This window comes from Rasamsonia byssochlamydoides (genome assembly GCF_041956645.1).
Source record: "Rasamsonia byssochlamydoides strain NRRL 3658 unplaced genomic scaffold VTN77scaffold_46, whole genome shotgun sequence".
NCBI lineage: Eukaryota > Fungi > Ascomycota > Eurotiomycetes > Eurotiales > Trichocomaceae > Rasamsonia > Rasamsonia byssochlamydoides.
The window spans coordinates 215,596-233,546 of NW_027192429.1; the positions used below are offsets into that span (position 1 = coordinate 215,596).

General features: G+C 51.3%; 4 protein-coding genes across 4 annotated transcripts; 3 read left to right on the forward strand and 1 right to left on the reverse strand.

The window, feature by feature from the left end:
- Nucleotides 1-469: 469 nt before the first annotated feature.
- VTN77DRAFT_6147 (uncharacterized protein) lies at nt 470-1,561 on the reverse strand (the record flags this gene model as incomplete). Its single annotated transcript, XM_069422393.1, has 6 exons — nt 470-540; nt 607-715; nt 824-1,013; nt 1,152-1,210; nt 1,377-1,445; nt 1,520-1,561. The coding sequence occupies 6 exons, from the start codon at nt 1,559-1,561 to the stop codon at nt 470-472; spliced, it is 540 nt and encodes a 179-aa protein (XP_069276402.1).
- Nucleotides 1,562-3,712: 2,151 nt separating this feature from the next.
- VTN77DRAFT_6148 (uncharacterized protein) lies at nt 3,713-6,580 on the forward strand (the record flags this gene model as incomplete). The annotated part of the gene is made up of 1 exon (XM_069422394.1): nt 3,713-6,580. One exon carries the CDS (start codon nt 3,713-3,715, stop codon nt 6,578-6,580), a length of 2,868 nt encoding a protein of 955 aa, XP_069276403.1.
- Nucleotides 6,581-7,648: 1,068 nt separating this feature from the next.
- VTN77DRAFT_6149 (uncharacterized protein) lies at nt 7,649-10,879 on the forward strand (the record flags this gene model as incomplete). The annotated part of the gene is made up of 1 exon (XM_069422395.1): nt 7,649-10,879. The coding sequence occupies one exon, from the start codon at nt 7,649-7,651 to the stop codon at nt 10,877-10,879; it is 3,231 nt and encodes a 1,076-aa protein (XP_069276404.1).
- A 1,352-nt stretch (nt 10,880-12,231) lies between these two features.
- Nucleotides 12,232-15,685, forward strand: VTN77DRAFT_6150 (uncharacterized protein; the record flags this gene model as incomplete). Its single annotated transcript, XM_069422397.1, has 4 exons — nt 12,232-12,465; nt 12,617-14,643; nt 14,715-15,088; nt 15,144-15,685. 4 exons carry the CDS (start codon nt 12,232-12,234, stop codon nt 15,683-15,685), a joined length of 3,177 nt encoding a protein of 1,058 aa, XP_069276405.1.
- Nucleotides 15,686-17,951: the final 2,266 nt, after the last annotated feature.

The following is a 17,951-nucleotide window of genomic DNA, read 5'->3' on the forward strand; positions in this document are numbered from 1 at the left end:
ATTTTAGCGCCTTGGCTTGTTTCTCAATGGTCAGAATCCTCAGTTAAATTCGCCATATCCGACAGGACAGAGACTGGAGGGGTTTGGAAAGTAGGCCCTTGGTCTTTTAGTCCCTTAACTGAGAAATTTGGCGTCTACGAAGAAGACATTATATTGTATTTGTGGAGAAGCCGCTTCCCCAGAGCAGCTGCTTTCCCATGAAAAAAATGATGAGTTAGAGATGCAAGATGATCCTCCATGTAGCCTGAAGAATCCATCAAGTCGTCAAGCCATCAAGACTCAGTATTATCCGACGTCTGTCATTCATTGCATCGCCATCTCTGCTTGTTGATTTAACGGTGGATATGTACGCCCATGAAGAACCCGGTCCCAGCAACGCCATTGGAGAATAATATCGTAGATATAAACATGCAATCCCGTCCTTTTAGGACCGCAAAAGAAAAAAAAAAGCCGCATTCAACAAGATCATCTATTTCCTCTTCTTCGCCTCCCCAGCCCACACACGTATCTCCTTGGCGCTGTCATGTGCGATGCGGAATACTATGCCCACAAAAGTTAACAAGCATGTCTTGGGTAATTGCTTCTTGGATTCTGGTTCTGACATACACTGTCTCTCCGTCTCATCCAATCCTCGCAGGAACTCCACACCGTCGCCCAGAGCCCCACGTGGATTGTGGGAGTGGTCTGCAATCTCTGCGGCACGTTTCTTGAAAGTCTAAAAAGGATAAAATAGCCAGTCAGTAAGTATAAGAAGGGAGGAAGATAACAGGACAGGACAGGACAGGGAAAGAAAAAGGGGTGAACAAAAGTTAGTTGAACTGACATCGCTCAAGATATCCACCATCTCCTCCTCCTCGAAGAGTTCTAAAATCCTCACGCCTAGACTGTAGAAATGAGGTGCCAACGAGCGCAGGTCAACCGTGCGTGGATCTGCTTTGAGAGCATTCATGACCCGTTCGGACAAAGCGGAGGGTAAATCAAGAGTGACGAGGCGCGAGGTGCCTAATCGAGCGCTTTTTTTTCCATCAATTAGTTAGTTGAATTGAACGAGGGACAAAGAAGTGGCAAAGAGCAGAATGCTGAAGTCTGAACAGTCTAGAAGGGCTGTTCAGCTTGTCTTGTGGTGACTTGGATAGGCTAGACAGACATACCCGATGGAAAGCATCTCTCCAAGCCATAGTGGTAAATCGACACGGGTTCCGGCTTTAATCTAGAAGGCGAGAAGTTATATATTACTATCAGCCGAAGAGTAGAAGAGTAGAAGAGCAGAAGAGCAGAAGCTTATTGAGAGGCTTGTCTGGTTTCTGTTGTTCGGATGACGTCTCGCATAAAGCCATAGATATGACATGATTTGACATGAAAAGCAACATACGCACACTTTCGCCCGGATTACCCTCCAAAATACCAAGTCCCGGCACCTCGAGTTCAAATGTACAAGGGAGTTTCTAAACGGGTCAAGAAGAAGTTATTCATTAGGTGAGCTTGTCAGATAACCCCGCCCTGGAAGAAGCTAGCTTACTTGTGCGTCGGTCAATATGGCATCAACATCGTAATAAGACATTTTTGTTTGGAAGACCAGTCAGTCAGCCAATCGAAGACAAGACAAGACAAGACAATTGCTTGCCTTCCCATCCGTACGTACGGAGTATGGAAGTATCACTGCCTCTTCTTGTCGATGAGGTCCGTCTGGTTACCTGGTTACATCATCAACGCACGCGTTCGCGGATCGCGTCGAGTCACGTGGCAATCGCCGTTTTTGTTTTTTTATCTCCGCGTCCCGAAGTTCCATGCTATAAGTTCTCGACCGTTCGGCGTGCCGTGTTAAGGTTGGATGATGGCCGTTTTCCCTCCCGTCTGCCATGCTTGGTCCATGGTCGAACTTCATTAGTTTGAAGACAGGGCCCCATTATCATGATTTGATTGCATGCTGCTGACAGGCCCCGTAAAAAAAAAGAAAAAAGAAAAAAGAAAAAAAAAGAAAAAGAAAAAGAAAAAAAAAAGAACGAGAAAAAAAGAAAAGGGAAAAAAAAACGTACAGTACTGAGTAGATTCGGTGGAGTATGGTGCACTGGCTTGCACATACAGGGCCAATGATAATGGCTTTAGTTTCAACAGGAAAACCAGCGCAACCACCTTGATCCAGATAGGAAACCCGCTACGTCGTGGGTGCATATGGGAACAAAGATCAGCATCTAGCCTAGATACTATGAAAGGAAGAGATATGCCATCACTTGTGATTCGTTCATCAACCGTTATCTTTGGATCTTCAAGCCTGCTGCTGTAGTTTAGTCACGAGTCCTTGTCTCTTGATCGCTGTCCAGATAACAGCACTTATTTAGGGGCTTGGCATCACATCTCGACAGGGATACAAGGGTGTGTATCAATCCTGGTGCTCATCTTGTTTGCTCTGGGTTATCGATTAATCTAATAATGGTTGATCAGGTGGGTTGCAGGTATACAGAGAAACTTGGTCCTTATCTTGGGACTTGTGTATACAGAGTATGGAGTACTCCCTTTGGGATGGGGGCAATGCCGAAGACACCTGAAGGCTTCCAACGAGTAAACCAGCTGAGAATCATCTAGTTGCTGATTGGTTATAAGGTTGCTGTTGCTGATGCATGATGACTCGATGTTATCTTCCAACGCGGTGACACAGCATTCAGAATGGCATCTAGCTCTGCCTTGCAGATAGTAAGCCTGAGCTCAGTTGTGTTCCCAAGTAATCTGTAGCGCAGCCAACTCAGTTGCCTTATCTCGCCTGCAGTGCAACGCTCAAAACCTGGCTACTGGGAACTCTCTATTCATCTTTGGACCCAGGCGGGCCGCTGCGGGAGAATTGAATCAATGGGGTTAAAAGGGGGGAAAAAGGAAAGAAAAGAAAGGGGGAAAAAAAAGAAGAGGAGGAGGAGGCGAAAGGGGAAAAAATATGAAGTAGTCATATGTGTCTTTTTAGTTAACTGTTAATACCTAATATTAATGTAATCAGTGGCAGATGGCTGTGCTGGAAGCATGGAATCCCTCCATCTGTCCCTTGCAGGTGAATACGTCAATTGCACGTGATCCCCACGCCCAAGCAATTACTCGCACAATGGATTCTGTACTCAGTGATGCTATTCGCAAACTGGATATCCATGCTACTAGGAGTGTAGCAACTTGCAAGCACTCCTCCTCCTACTGTTCTTCTATGTCAAAGACAAGAGTATAGCCTGGTTTTCTACATGACAGCGGCAGTTGCAGGAATCATGCCGATCGCACATTTAGATCCATTATTGTAGGCTCCACCCCAGCAGCTAGCGGAGAAAGACAGGTATGGACAGTTCTCGACCAAGGCTAAGAATAATATGGCGTTGGACAACATGCCGGCGGCAGTCAGATCCTCCGCGAACCAAAGGGCGTCATTGGGGATTTCCAACTAAGAATAATGGATTGATTCACTGGTTCCAGTCCATGTAAAACAAAGGGAGCGCTGCCACGGGTGCCACATCCAAATTTAGGCACTGCGCATGGGGAATCATTGGAGTGGGAGGACCCCGTTCCGTCGTCTTCCTTCACCCTGGTCACGTCGCGTGTGCCTTTTTCTTGTTTCACAGTCAACACTTCTTTTAATCCCACTCTCCTCCACATCATCACCGTCGTCCTCTGTTTTCTTTGCTCCTCGTGCGTTCCTGCTTGATGGCCGCACCCTGCGCATCTTGCGCTCCACACGATTCCAATGGCTTACAGGGCCATTGCCCAGACTGATCACGATGTGCTTTCCAATGCAAGCGGTTCTGACACCGATGAGCACCACACATCCCCTCTGCATCCTACGTCGTTGGAGAGCCCCATAGAGCCTGCTAAGACCGTGGAAGAGTCCACCGCAGCAGGGCGTCTGGGTTCCTTCATCCAGTCAATGAGGGCTAACAGCTATGAGATGGTTGAAGATGATGATTACGAGGTTGCCGATCACGGCCATGCGAGCCCTACTAACGCCCGCCAAACCGAACGGTCCTGCCCCGGCGCTCAGCACGACCCGGGCCCCCATGCTAGGCATTCCAACACGCCGCTCCCACATTCCTCGTCGCCCGAACCACTTGTGCGCACCTCCAGCGGCTCTGCCGTTCTCCGCCATCCCACTCCCGATCTGCAGTCGTTGCAGGGTGCCTATGTTGGAAACATCGAGAGGCTCGAGAAGAGCGCAGAGCGTCTCAGTATGACTTCGTCGGACCTTGGGGCGGAGCTGCGGAAGCTGGATCAGGAGCAGAAGAGACGATCATCCGTCTCCTCCATCCTCCATGCTCCAGACTCCCCAGCGCGACAGTTCTCCGCGGGATCCATGTCCAATTCCATCATCGGTGTCAACTCTGCGGCGCGCACAGGAGGGTACTCTCCAGGAGGCTTCGTTTCGTCTCCGAAAGGGTCGATCCTCTCCGGGAGCGGTTCGTACGGGGGATCGCGTTTCCGTTCGACCTCTGTCAATTCCCGACTCGCCGACGTTCTGGAGCCGCAGCACGAGGAGGACCAAGAAAATGCAGCGCCTGTCGATCGCGATGTGCCCCTTCTGGCGAATCCTCCTCCACCGCCGCCCCAGTATCAGGGGCAGGATCAGAATCAGAACGAAGTGCCAGGCATACCCTATGACGAGAACGTGCCTGCTGAGACGCCGCTTCAAGACCTGCCTGACCGGCCCGAGACCGCTCTTTCGACCGACACGTATCAGCAAGCAACAAACCTCTTTTTGGACTTCGACGGGGTTCACTTTGTTCCCCACCGTCAGCGAGAGTCTAGTCTGTCCCGCCAGGTTTCTTTGAATAAACCGCCTCTGGCCAGCAATGCTCAACACTATGAAGAACCACAAGCAGGGCAGAATTTGGTGTATTATCCAGCACCTATTCCCAAGGTGCTGAACCTCCCCCAGCGCCTATCGAAGAGACCTCCAGTCTCAGAACTCGAGAAACGTCGTACCCAACTACTGAATACTATGTCCGTCGAGGATAAGAAGGTTGCAGAAGGCAATGAGAACGGAAACAGTAAAAGGGCCTCAAACATTCCGCCGCAATTGCGTGCAAGCGTCTTCTTTGACCAGCCTAGCTCCTCTTTAAACATTCAGATGAAAGACCAATCCGCCGTGATCACCTTGGACAGTATCTTAGATGCCTCCGCGCATGCGCCGGTGACTGCCTTTACCGATCACCCTATCGTTGGTCATGTTGGATCTGAAGTATACGGCAAGGCGGCTAAGAAGCCGTCATCCAGAGATCTGGCTGAGAAGAGGAAGAAGCACAGTTCTGCTGCGCCCCGTGTTCCCTCGGACCAGACACATGGGGACTCCGACCGTGATGCTGCAGAAGCGATTCCTCTTCGGGCCTCTACACACAGCGGAGATTTGGAAGGAGCGGCTCATTCAGCCTTGGATCGAGATGAACATGAGGGCTTGCATAATGGCGACGAAGACGACCATGACAATCAGGGAGGTGGGGACGGTGAGGCCCAGGAGGGAGGACCGATTCTTTTTGGACGGCCTACGACCCTCCTTGCCGAACTGGAAATGAGAAAACAAGAACAGAAGCAGCGGAACCGTACAGCAGCCACGGCTTTCCCGAACGGCATGCACTCTACTCTCTTGGAGCTGGATGCAGTCGCTCAGGCACAGAGCAATGCCCGGCGACATAAACCAGTGACTTTGGCCTGGGAAGCACCCCCGACCGACGACCCGGATGGTGCAGATGACGAAGATGTTCCGCTCGGGGTCCTGTTTGCTGGTAAGAACCCGGCGGTGGGCGAAGCACGACCTCTCGGTCTCTTGGAGCGACGGGAGCTCGAGGATAATGAGCCCCTGAGCAGACGTCGCGCAAGGCTCCGGGGGGAGGCTCCACCTGACCCTGTCCCTACGAAGCGTGCCAGTACGATGCTTCACCCCCCAGCCCCAGGCCCGGCAGACTCGGACAGCGGTGATGAAAACGAGACCCTTGCTCAGCGACTCCGCCGACTGAAAGCCCAAAATCAGTCGAAAACTGTTGTTTCTGCGGACTTTGCTAGTGAAATTATGGCGGAACTCAACAAGTTGGGTGATCCTCCTCCGGCCGAGGAGCAGAAGAACACCCAGCCGGAGGCGGTCGTGGATGAGGAGGAAGAAACTCTCGGTCAACGCAAGAAACGTCTGCAAGCGGAGGCCAAGGCGCAGAAGGCTGAGAGGGGTCCTGATCTCAAGGACCGCCGAAGCATGGCCAGTATCCTCCAGGCGTATCCTGCTTCCAACGCGCGTCAGGCATCTGTTGATAATCGCCGCGCTTCCCATGCGCCAACGCATTATCCTAACCGCATGTCTGCGATGTACAACCGTCCTCCCAGTATGGCTTATTCGGCTGCGGGATTCCCTCAGTACCCTCCTGCCCATGGGGTGATGCCCGGATATGGAATGCCTCCTGCCTATGGAAACGGATTTTACAACAACTCCTTCATGCACAACCCCAACCAGATGGGAATGAATGGTTTTGGTTATGGCATGCCGTCCGCACCCGGACACCCGATGCCGCAGCCTACCATTGATCCCAAGCAGCGGGAAATGATTGACCGTTGGCGGCAGAGCATTATGATGTAGTTTGGAGGGGGCGCTCGCCTGTTCATTGCATTTCTACTTGGGTGTAAGAATTGGTTTTTCAGATGCATAGCATGCCTATCGGCGTTGGTGATGAGAGCGAGCCCTTTTTGTGGCATCGAGCGACTTTGCAAGTTATCATGATATCCGGGGTTGCCCCCAAGGAAAGCTTTATTAATCTTCCTGTTGTATTATTATTATTATTATTCTAGCTGCATCTAAAGGGGCGCTTGAGCAATATCAAGTTAATTCGGATAATACGTCTTTTTATTTTTTTTTTTGAAAAAAAAAACCCCCTTTTGGAAAGAAATTAATTTAGATTGCATAATCCAAAAACTGGCCGGGCTTTTTGCTGGTTGACACGAGAACACGAGGGGATAACGAAGTTCACACGTGGGACTGGTTCACTCTAGCGAGTTTCCTTAATTAGCCACTTTCATGACGTCTCATCTGACGAGGAGATCTACCTATGCACGACCGTAATCCCGAGAACTATTCATTCATCGACACTTGCTGTTCGTTAATTAACCGTCGACAAGGATCATTTACTTCGTTTCGACTGCGTTGGACCATGTCTTGGCTTTTCGCACCATGAAACAGCCGAATGGATCTCTGCGGCGTGGGTTGCGTTACGTCCCTCCCGATCCGCGCGGCTTCTGGATTTAGGTCCACACCCAACGGCCCGTTCGCGGATTCAGCCTTCCTTGGATTTCTCGCCTCGTTATCCTTCCCATCAGTTCCAGTGATGCTTTTTTCCCCTTTGATAATCGTTATAAGAGATATATATTATTAATATTATTAATCTATTATTGTTAATCTCTTCTCCTCTTTTGGGTTCGCGATCAGCCTAAGCAAGCTCCAGGCAGAGCTTTCTCGCCATCCAATTCGCGTGGAGCAATACTGTACTGTGAAAGACAGCAACAGCAGCTTGCCTATCGTGACAACCCTCCCCACATTGCTCTTTTTGTTGATTCGAAAACTCCGAGCCCAGCCAGTGACGATGAGAGCTCATTTCACGCCCTGAACAGTGTACCTCTCCTTCTGGAAGCGCCAGTGGCGCTCATGCGACACATGGCGCCATCCTCCGTTTTCTCATACTGGCGTCGCGACCACCGCCGGCCAGCCCCGTCTTCTCGTTCAGACTCTCCGCCGGCAGCAGTGTCCACAGCAAGCTTTGCACAGACTGGTCCTCCTCAGCTACCAGGACTCCCGGCAACGCCTACGTTGTCAGATACGATCATTGAGTCTGCGGGGCTGTCCGACTCGCTTTCACCGTCTCCATTTTCCGAACAACCCCCCGACGTCGCTAAGTTGGATAATAGTGGCTCGCATGGCCTAAGTCCCCAACAGTCTTTTACCAATCTTTCAGTGCCGTCGCCGTCTTCAGAGAAACTTGCGCGCCCTCGTTCGAATCCAGAGGATGGTATGAATAAAGGTGGATTTACCTCGCAGTCGAACCGCTCTCAGCAGTCGATTTCATTATCGCGACCGGACCATCGTGAAATGCATTCCCGCAAATCAAGTTCCTCATGGCGGTTAGGGTTTGGCAAAGGCATCCTGAGCCAGCAGGCTGACGACCACAAAGAAGGTGCTTCTCATGGTGGCGCGGCAGGAAGTAGCTTACGGATCAACACTACAGAAGGCGCTGGGGGATCGTCGATCAGGGAATTCAAGCTCGAAAGCGTGACATCCCGGCGGGAAGGCCATCATGATTCATCTGGGGAACACACCCATCAGAAGTCTGGGAAGACGAAGCTCCATCTTTTGAATCCTATGTCTCTTCTGGCTCGAAGGCGGTCTTCACAGTTTCTGAGCTCACGGCAGGAGGAGGTCAATTTTTCAGCCAAGAACTTGGTTCCTGCTATTCCGGATGACTACGATCCTCGAATCCGGGGGAATATTGTGCACGATTTCTCTGCTCCGCGTCCGCGCCGTAATGTCCCTGGCAGAGGGAGTGGCGGCCATGAGCCACAGGCTTTGGGCCGAGATTCAACTAGCGCTGAGCAACAGAAGCGGCATAGCGAGCACTCGCCAGTCTTCAAGGAGCATTTTGGAGAAGACAGCAAGGTCTTGCAGATCGAAAACAAAGGCTATTTGCAGTCGTCACTTATGACCAATTCGGCTCTCTCCGACCAGGATACTTCCGAGCTGCCTGCGTTTGCCCGGAAACTCCCTTTGAGAGTACCAGAGGATCATAATAACCAACCAGTCGAGCAGACGATTGAGGTTGCTGATCCGGAACCACCTCCATCTTCACCGCCACCTCAATACTCCCCTCCTCACCCTCTTCCCAAGGAAACAGCCGATGCCGCTCCCCAGGCGTCTGGCGTCCCTAATCGTCTCAAGAGCGATGCGTCGAGATTCAGCTTCGATATGAATGGCGTTGGTTCATCGGTCCAGGAGAAGCTTTTGGAAGAGAAACATAAGGAGAAGGAAGCAGCACAAAAGGAAAAGGCTCGGCTGGAACGTTCGAGCTATAGTGATTTCGACGAGGAGGACTTCGACTATGATGCGATGGAGGATGATGGGGGCATCGAGGAGAGGATTCCTGGGGTGAATGCGGACCCGGACGATGATGATGAATTTAGCCATGGCTCCGGTGTCGTAAGAACCGCCCAAGCGGCTTTGTTTGTGCCTGTGCTACCTACGATCGCCGCCAGCCCGGTCAGTCCTACAGGTTCCCATTTGGGGATACATTCCCAACCGGGGGATGCCCAGGACCAATCGGTTGGGCATGCGACAACTTCCGATTCTGCTTTCCTGAATCAACGACAGTCTTCATCCGATTATGGAGATGTCACCGATGAGGCGGAACGGAAGATTGATCCAGGCTCAGAGTCTGCACCAGCTGTTGCTGGAAACAAGGGAACCGATGCCCTTCAATCGATTGAAGATGATGACTTGTACTTTGACGACGGAGGCTTTGGCGAGTTACCTGCTGATGCGGGTGGTGGAGGCTTTGATGAATCCGTCTTTGACGATGAAACCAGCCACCTATATCAGCGCAAGTTCTACCCTGGAACCCGGATCCCCGTTGGAACAGAGGGCTTGTCTGGTCCTGGCCTTCCTGGAGAACCGGTCGAGTCCGAATCATCGAAGAACTCGAACCTCCAACACATGCCAAGCCTGGCAAGTGAGTTTCGACATGACTCTTCGAGGTTCTCTGGTGGGGAGGCCCCTAAAGCTCCTGGTGGCGTGTTGACGGAGCATAACCTGGAGGCGTTCCACAGTGCTCTTGCTCGGGTGGCCGAAGAAGCGGCAGCCGGCAAGGGCCTCCAGCGGAACCTGAGCATCAGTGAGACATCGCTGGGCCAGGATAGCGTTGCGCAGACCGCGGACTCCCACCCGGGGCTGGTCTCGGACGATAGCCGACTGAGCCACCAGACGATGGCGTTTGACGACGTGTTTGACGACTTCAATTACGACGATGACGACGGATTCGACGACGACCCTATCATTGCAGAGGCCAATGCGGAAGCTCTGCAAAATGATGACGAGGGATTCTACGGGCGGGAGTTTGGGTTCTACGCGCATGCCCATGGGAGCTGCGATGCGGAGCCCTTCTACGGTGGGTATTTCGGCCCTCGAGGCATCGAGGGTATTAACCGCAGCCATAGCGGCCGCGCAAACTTCCGAGAGCCCAGTCTGACGCCCATCACGGAGAGGAGCGAATGGAGCACGCGCAACTCAATTATCTCGCTAACCGCGCACGGGGCGGCGGCGGCGGCGCAATCCAACCCTTCGCTGTCGAGCCCTGGTCTTGTCCAGTTGGTCGACATGGGGAGCATCGACGATGAAATGTCCCTGGAAGCATTGATGAAGCTCCGTCGGGGCGCCTTCGGAGGTAGCAATGGGAGCCTGCGCAGCAGCGCGGGCAGTCTGTCTCCGCAGGCCGCGCCCGCGGCTCCGTCCAACCGGGGCAGTTTCCTCAGCATCCCCGAGGATGGCCCCGTGTCATTGAAGGCGACTGCGGAGAGTTCGTCCCATCCGGCAGACTCGACGGGCGCGCTGGGCGGCGGACACCATATCTCGGAGAGCATTCCGGGGAGCCCAATGCTGACTTTGAATCAGCCCGTGGGCCCAAGACAGGGTTCTACGGGCGAGGGAGGAGAGGCTGTGCGAGCGGCCGGGAAGACATCCAAGGCGTCGCACAGCCGGACCGGCAGCGCGGCGAGTATCAGCTACGTCCAGGAGACAGACGAGGACGGGACGAGCAAGTGGGTGATGGAGCGACGGCGAACAAGTGACACTGGAGAGGTAGAGGTCTATGAGCGGGAGGTCTTGGGGGAGGGACGGATTTGACGAACGATAGCCATTTTCGTCTTTCTCCTCCTCGTCCTCCTCTCTCTCTCTCTCTCTCTCTCTCTCTCTCTCTCTGACTCCAAGCGTCATATTATGTTATGGGCCTCCTTTCGTTTTTTTTTTATAGTACTGGCGCTACAAAATTATTGCATGGCATCACGGCTGATCTGATCTTTTGTATCATTTATGTTTTCGGCGGACAATCTCTGTTGGATTTCTATTGGCATGAGGACATGAAGCGACACGAATCCTTGAAACGATCTGGTGTTATAGGCGTCATGTATAGAAAGCACTCAATGTGGCGCTTCTCAGTTTCTTCTTTCTTGCTTTTTCTCGCTTGTTTTCTTCTGCTTTCCTGCCCTCCCATATATCACTACTGTTTGCATTTATATCATGTATACCTCTCTAACATAATATATAACTAATCTTCCTCTCCTGGGCGTGAAGAATCTGCCTCATAGAGGACTCTGAAACTGTCCGTGCTGACGTCCGGCTTCAAAAATGCCTCATCACGAGTCCCTCGGCAGATATGCGGGATGATGTCGTCTGCGGCCGTGGCGCACGTCTACTGGTGGCTGTGGCTGCGGAGTCTTCCGCCAAATTGGGTTCCATTCTGCGCACCAGTGATATTCATATGTTATTAATATTTTTCTAAAGCGTTCTGGCAAGAACAAAACAGATCCCCGTAGATGATTAGACCGATCTGTCGATCTGCTTTGCTGTGGCACTGTCTCGTGCCTGGTGCCGTAGCCGGTAGTCGACCAATGGAGGACGCTGTAACGAAAGAACAACTGTCGTAAAAAGCCGCATTTGCCCCGTCAGCTGTCGCAGAGTCAGTCACATTGAGTTTCAGTCAAGCCAGGATTATTATTACAGCAACAGCAATCATTTCTTCGCCTTTTTTCTTCTTTTGTATGCTATTAAAGTAAAAATAATTCCGCTGTTTTTGTTCTGTGGGAACTGGCTGACATCTCGGCAAGTGTGACTGGTTCTTGGTCCAAGGCACCTCCCTCTGACTGGCCAAGCGTAGCCTAACTGCTGCACTTCGCATAGCCGAAAATCCAGCCAAATACATCATCCGGACTTCCCTTGCTCCGTCTTCCCCCGTTCTTAAACTTCTCTTCACGCTGGTCTGTTGACACTCCTTCAGACGTCCATCTCCCATCTTCTATCTCCGATATTCGGACTCTTTTGCAGTTTCGAGTCCGAATTGATAGAATTCTCCACTCTTCCCTTTCTCTTGCCTTCTGCGCCTGCAGTGCCTTGTTTTCATGCCGGCCCGGCTCGAGTGATATTTGTCGGCTTGCGTCCCTACGTTTTTCACGCGTTGAGGTGAACATAGATATCCCGCAATGCTTAGAGCTACGTCCTTGAAAAAGGCGTCCGGCAGCGCTCTGCTGCGTGGCAGCACCGCTTGCTCTGCCTGCCGACGGTCTCTGTTCCTGGCGACGGCTTTCAAGAATACTCTGGGTGCCAGGTCAAATCTGCACCTTGCGGCTCGGAGACCCTTGGCGGTTATTGATCGCACTTTGAACAACAGCCGGAGACAATATGCGGCGGCTGCGGAGAATACGGATCGTGGGGTGGTAAGCCATACAATCCCCATCAAAAGAGAATTTGCTTGATTCAATGCGACGGGGGGGAAGAAGAAGAAGAGGACAAAAAAAAAGGACTTGGACTAACCGAGATCTGCTGGCGCTTCTACGCGCTTGCGGAGTTCTTTTACCTCGCATATAGGATCCCAACGACTCCTTCCTTCAGGGCAACACGGCCAACTACATTGACGAAATGTACCTCGCCTGGCGGAAAGATCCCTCGAGCGTTCACATCTCGTGGCAGACCTACTTCAAGAATATGGAAGAAGGCAAGATGCCCATCTCCCAGGCCTTCCAACCTCCGCCTACCATCGTGCCCGCGCCCGCCAGTGGTGTTCCCCAGCACCTGCCTGGTGCTGGGCCCGATCTGATGAACCATCTCAAGGTCCAGCTCCTCGTCCGCGCTTATCAGGCCCGGGGCCACCACAAGGCCAAGATTGACCCCCTGGGAATCCGTGGCGAGGTTGAAGCGTTCGGTTACCACAAGCCCAAGGAGCTTGAACTCAGCCATTATGGCTTCACCGAGAAGGACCTGGATCAGGAGTTCACCCTGGGACCTGGTATCTTGCCCCGCTTCGCGACCGAAACCCGCAAGAAGATGACCCTCCGCGAAATCATTGCCGCCTGCGAAAAGATCTACTGCGGTTCCTACGGTGTCGAGTATATCCACATTCCCGACCGTGCTGCCTGCGACTGGATCCGCGATCGCTTCGAAATCCCGCAGCCCTACAAGTACTCCGTCGACGACAAGCGCCGCATTCTGGACCGTCTTATCTGGAGTTCCAGCTTCGAGGCCTTCCTGGCCACCAAGTTCCCCAACGACAAGCGTTTCGGTCTGGAGGGTTGTGAGACCCTGGTCCCCGGTATGAAGGCGCTCATCGACCGCAGCGTCGAACACGGCATCAAGGACATCGTCATCGGTATGCCTCACCGTGGTCGATTGAACGTCCTCTCCAACGTCGTCCGCAAGCCCAATGAATCCATCTTCAGCGAGTTCTCCGGTACCGCCGAACCGTCCGACGAGGGTTCCGGTGACGTGAAGTACCATCTCGGCATGAACTTCGAGCGCCCCACGCCGTCCGGGAAGCGTGTCCAGCTGTCGCTGGTCGCTAACCCGTCCCATCTGGAAGCGGAGGACCCTGTCGTTCTGGGCAAGACGCGCGCCATTCAGCACTACAACAACGACGAGAAGGAGTTCAAGACCGCTATGGGTGTCCTGCTGCACGGAGACGCCGCCTTCGCTGCCCAGGGCGTGGTCTACGAGACCATGGGCTTCCACTCGCTGCCCGCCTACTCCACCGGAGGCACCGTCCACATCATCGTGAACAACCAGATCGGATTCACTACCGACCCCCGTTTCGCTCGTTCCACTCCATACTGCTCCGATATCGCGAAGGCTATCGATGCCCCTGTCTTCCACGTCAATGCCGACGATGTCGAGGCGGTCAACTACGTCTGCCAGGTCGCCGCCGACTGGCGAGCCACGTTCAAGCGTGATGTCGTTGTCGACATCGTCTGCTACCGGAAGCAGGGTCACAACGAGACCGACCAGCCCTCCTTCACCCAGCCCCTGATGTACAAACGCATCGCGACCCAGAAGAGCCAGCTCGACAAGTACGTCGACAAGCTCATCGCTGAGGGGACCTTCACCAAGGAAGACATCGATGAGCACAAGAAATGGGTCTGGGGCATGCTGAACGACAGCTTCGACCGCAGCAAGGACTACCAGCCCACCAGCAAGGAATGGCTGACGTCCGCCTGGAACGGCTTCAAGACCCCCAAGGAGCTGGCCACTGAGGTCCTGCCACACCTGCCTACGGGCGTCGATGCGGAGACGTTGCGGCTGATTGCCGACAAGATCAGCGGCGCTCCTGAAGGCTTCCACCTCCACCGCAACCTCAAGCGGATTCTGGCCAACCGTAAGAAGACGGTCGAAGAGGGCAAGGGCATTGACTGGGCCACCGCAGAGGCTCTGGCCTTCGGTACCCTGGTCAAGGAAGGCCACCACGTTCGTGTCTCTGGACAGGATGTCGAGCGTGGTACCTTCTCGCAGCGTCACGCCGTTCTGCACGACCAAGAAACTGAAGCCACCTACACCCCTCTGCAGCACATCAGCCCGGATCAGGCCACCTTTGTCATTTCTAACTCCTCGTTGAGCGAGTTTGGCGTGTAAGTGACAAACCGACAACCCCTTTCGTTCCCCCGTCTTGATGCTGATTATAATTCTTCCCTTTCTGCAGCCTGGGTTTTGAGTACGGATACTCTCTGACCTCACCCAATGCGCTGGTGATGTGGGAGGCCCAGTTCGGTGACTTCGCCAACAACGCCCAATGTATCATCGATCAGTTTATCGCCTCTGGTGAATCCAAATGGCTACAGCGATCGGGTCTGGTTGTGTCTCTGCCTCACGGCTACGATGGCCAGGGCCCGGAGCACTCCTCCGGTCGGATGGAGCGCTGGCTGCAGCTCTGCAATGAGGAGCCTCGTGTGTTCCCATCCCAGGACAAACTGGACCGCCAACACCAAGACTGCAACATGCAGATCGCCTACATGACCACTCCGGCCAACCTCTTCCACATCCTGCGTCGTCAGATCAACCGCCAGTTCCGGAAACGTGAGTAATCCCGTCTTGTCTTTCTCTCGCGACTCCCGCTAACCTGCTGGTCTAGCTCTGATCATCTTCTTCTCGAAATCGTTGCTGCGTCACCCGATTGCCCGTTCCAACATCGAGGACTTCACGGGTGATTCCCACTTCCAGTGGATCATTCCCGACCCGGCGCACGCGTCCGGCGAGATCGACGAGCCCGAGAAGATCGAGCGTGTCCTCCTCTGCTCCGGCCAGGTCTACGCCGCCCTGGTGAAACACCGCGAGAGCCATGGCATCCGGAACACCGCCATCACCCGTGTCGAGCAGCTGCACCCGTTCCCATGGGCTCAGCTGAAGGAGAACCTTGACAGCTACCCCAACGCCAAGGACATCGTGTGGGCTCAGGAGGAGCCGCTCAACGCGGGCGCATGGAGCTACGTCCAACCCCGTATTGAGACCCTGCTGAACGAGACCAAGCACCACAACCGCCGCCACGTCTTGTACGCTGGTCGTCCCCCGAGCGCCTCGGTGGCCACGGGTATCAAGGCCAGCCACGTCAAGGAAGAGCAGGAATTGCTGGAGGAAGCGTTCAGCGTGCACCAGGAGCGCTTGAAGGGCGAGTAATTGTGATATAGATTTTGATTTTTTTTTTGCTTGTATGAGGGACGTTGGAATGTGGTAGTCTCCTGGTTTGCAGGGATAGACTCGGGGTGGATTTGGGAGCCGATACATCATCTGCCGTGTACTATTTCTCATTTCGTCCTCTTTCCTGTCGTTGGAAGCGTAGTATTTTCTCACAGCAATGCATGTGTATTATTTCTCCTTTCGTTGGTTTTCCTTTCTGTGATTGCTATCTCTGATTCCTCCTTTCCTTTTTGTTTTCATAATATTGATAATACTTCTCATGTCTCTGCTTTTCCCGATTGCTGGAGTCATTCCATCGAAATGAGTTTTGTATTGCATTCGTAAGAGGAATATAGCATATACGTTCAGAATATGTAACTCATATACCTATAAAAAAAAAAAGCTCAGCCTCTCAGTTCCTTATCGGGTGCTCAGGAACGCTCCAGAAACCCTGCCTGGACGGAGTACTCCATACTTTTTTAGCGGAAAGGGTAAATCGTTTGTACTTACAGTTTTGGAGGCATTTTGATACAGGAAGCACATTTGCTCATATGAAACCTCTTTCCTCCTTGCCTAGATTTCGCATTTCTCACTATATCTACTCAGATATCACCCTTTGGGTCCTCATTTGCCAGATTCTAATTCAATTCATAAAGATAGTTAACGTAATCCACAAGCCACCCGAACATCCAACTGAGCTGAACACCACGCGTTTCCTGTCTCCTATATTGAAGTCGATGAATTTCAATGTGCCACCATGCCACCAAAAACGCGTATAAAGACTCAGAAATTAGTTGAGCAGGAGGGGAGAATCTCATTGGCAATATCCGCTTTGAAAAATCAACAAATTTATCATATTCGTGAAGCAGTGTGTCTTTATAATGTTCCTCTTATTATACTCTCTATGACCGACTTTGCAGCCGTGTTACAAAGACTAAGAAATATGCTAATGGGCATAAATTGACAATTACTGAAGAGAATATACTTCTACAATAGATAATGTCTCTAGATATATATAGAGCATCTCCTTGGCTGGCCTCTGTATAAGATATGGCCAATATTCTTCTTTCTGAATGCAGTCTATCAGATATTCAATATTGTATTAGTAAGAACTGGGTCTATAACTTCATCAACTATTATGAAGAACTAAAAACATGATATTTATGAAGATATAATTATTAGTGTACTAAATGCAAAGATCCAAAGGTCATCCATAAGTGGTTTAAGCATATATAAAGCACTATTCAATAATATGGCATTCTAGATGATGATATCTATAATTTTGATAAGATAGGCTTTGCAATGGGCCTGATTACTACTATAAAGGTAGTTATTAGAGTAGAGACTATTGGTTGTCCTGTTCTTATACAGCCTGGGAATTAAGAATAAGTTATGGCCATTGAATCAGTCAATTCAACTAAATGGGCTCTCCTACCATGTATCATATTCAAAGCAAAGACCCATCTACAGGCCTAGTATAGGAATGAGGCCTTACTATGCAACTAGAGGATTGAGATAAGCCATAATAGGTAGACTACTAATGATATTGGGATCTCATGGATTCAAAATTACTTTATTCCCTATATAAATACCTATACTAAAGGAAAATATTGGATATTAGTTCTTAACAGGCATAGAAGTTATTTAACTCCTTAATTTAATCAGATATATGCCCAGATAATATTATACTAATTTATATACTGTCATACTTATCTTATCTCCTATAGCCTCTTAATGCTGGCTATTTTGCAGTTCTGAAGCATATATATGGCTGCTTAGTAGAAGAAAGCATATGGCTTAGAATCAATCATATTGACAAGCTAGATTTCCTTATAGTATACCCAAAAGCTCATTTGGAAGCCTTTAAATCAGAAAATATCAAAAATGGCTTTGCAGTAACCAGACTAGTGCCATTTAATCTAGAACAGGTTCTTCTACAGTTCAATATATAGCTTAAGACTCCTATACTACCTGGAAGCCATACTGGGGGTCCATAGGCCAATTAGGTGCCAGAAACACCTCATAATATTATCGAATTATAGCATTAAGTAAATGTAATTAAGGCCTTATTAAAATAGTGCACTTAGAGCCCTCTAAGCCCTACTGATGTAGCATTAAACCAGCTTATTAAGGGCTATCAATTAGCCATGAATAATGCTGTGCTTCTTGCAAAGGAAAATCGTGATTTATTGTAACGACAGGCCTAGGCGACTAGACCAAGAGGTCGTTTGGTTTATCTTGAAGACAGAAAACAAGGGGGTGAGCA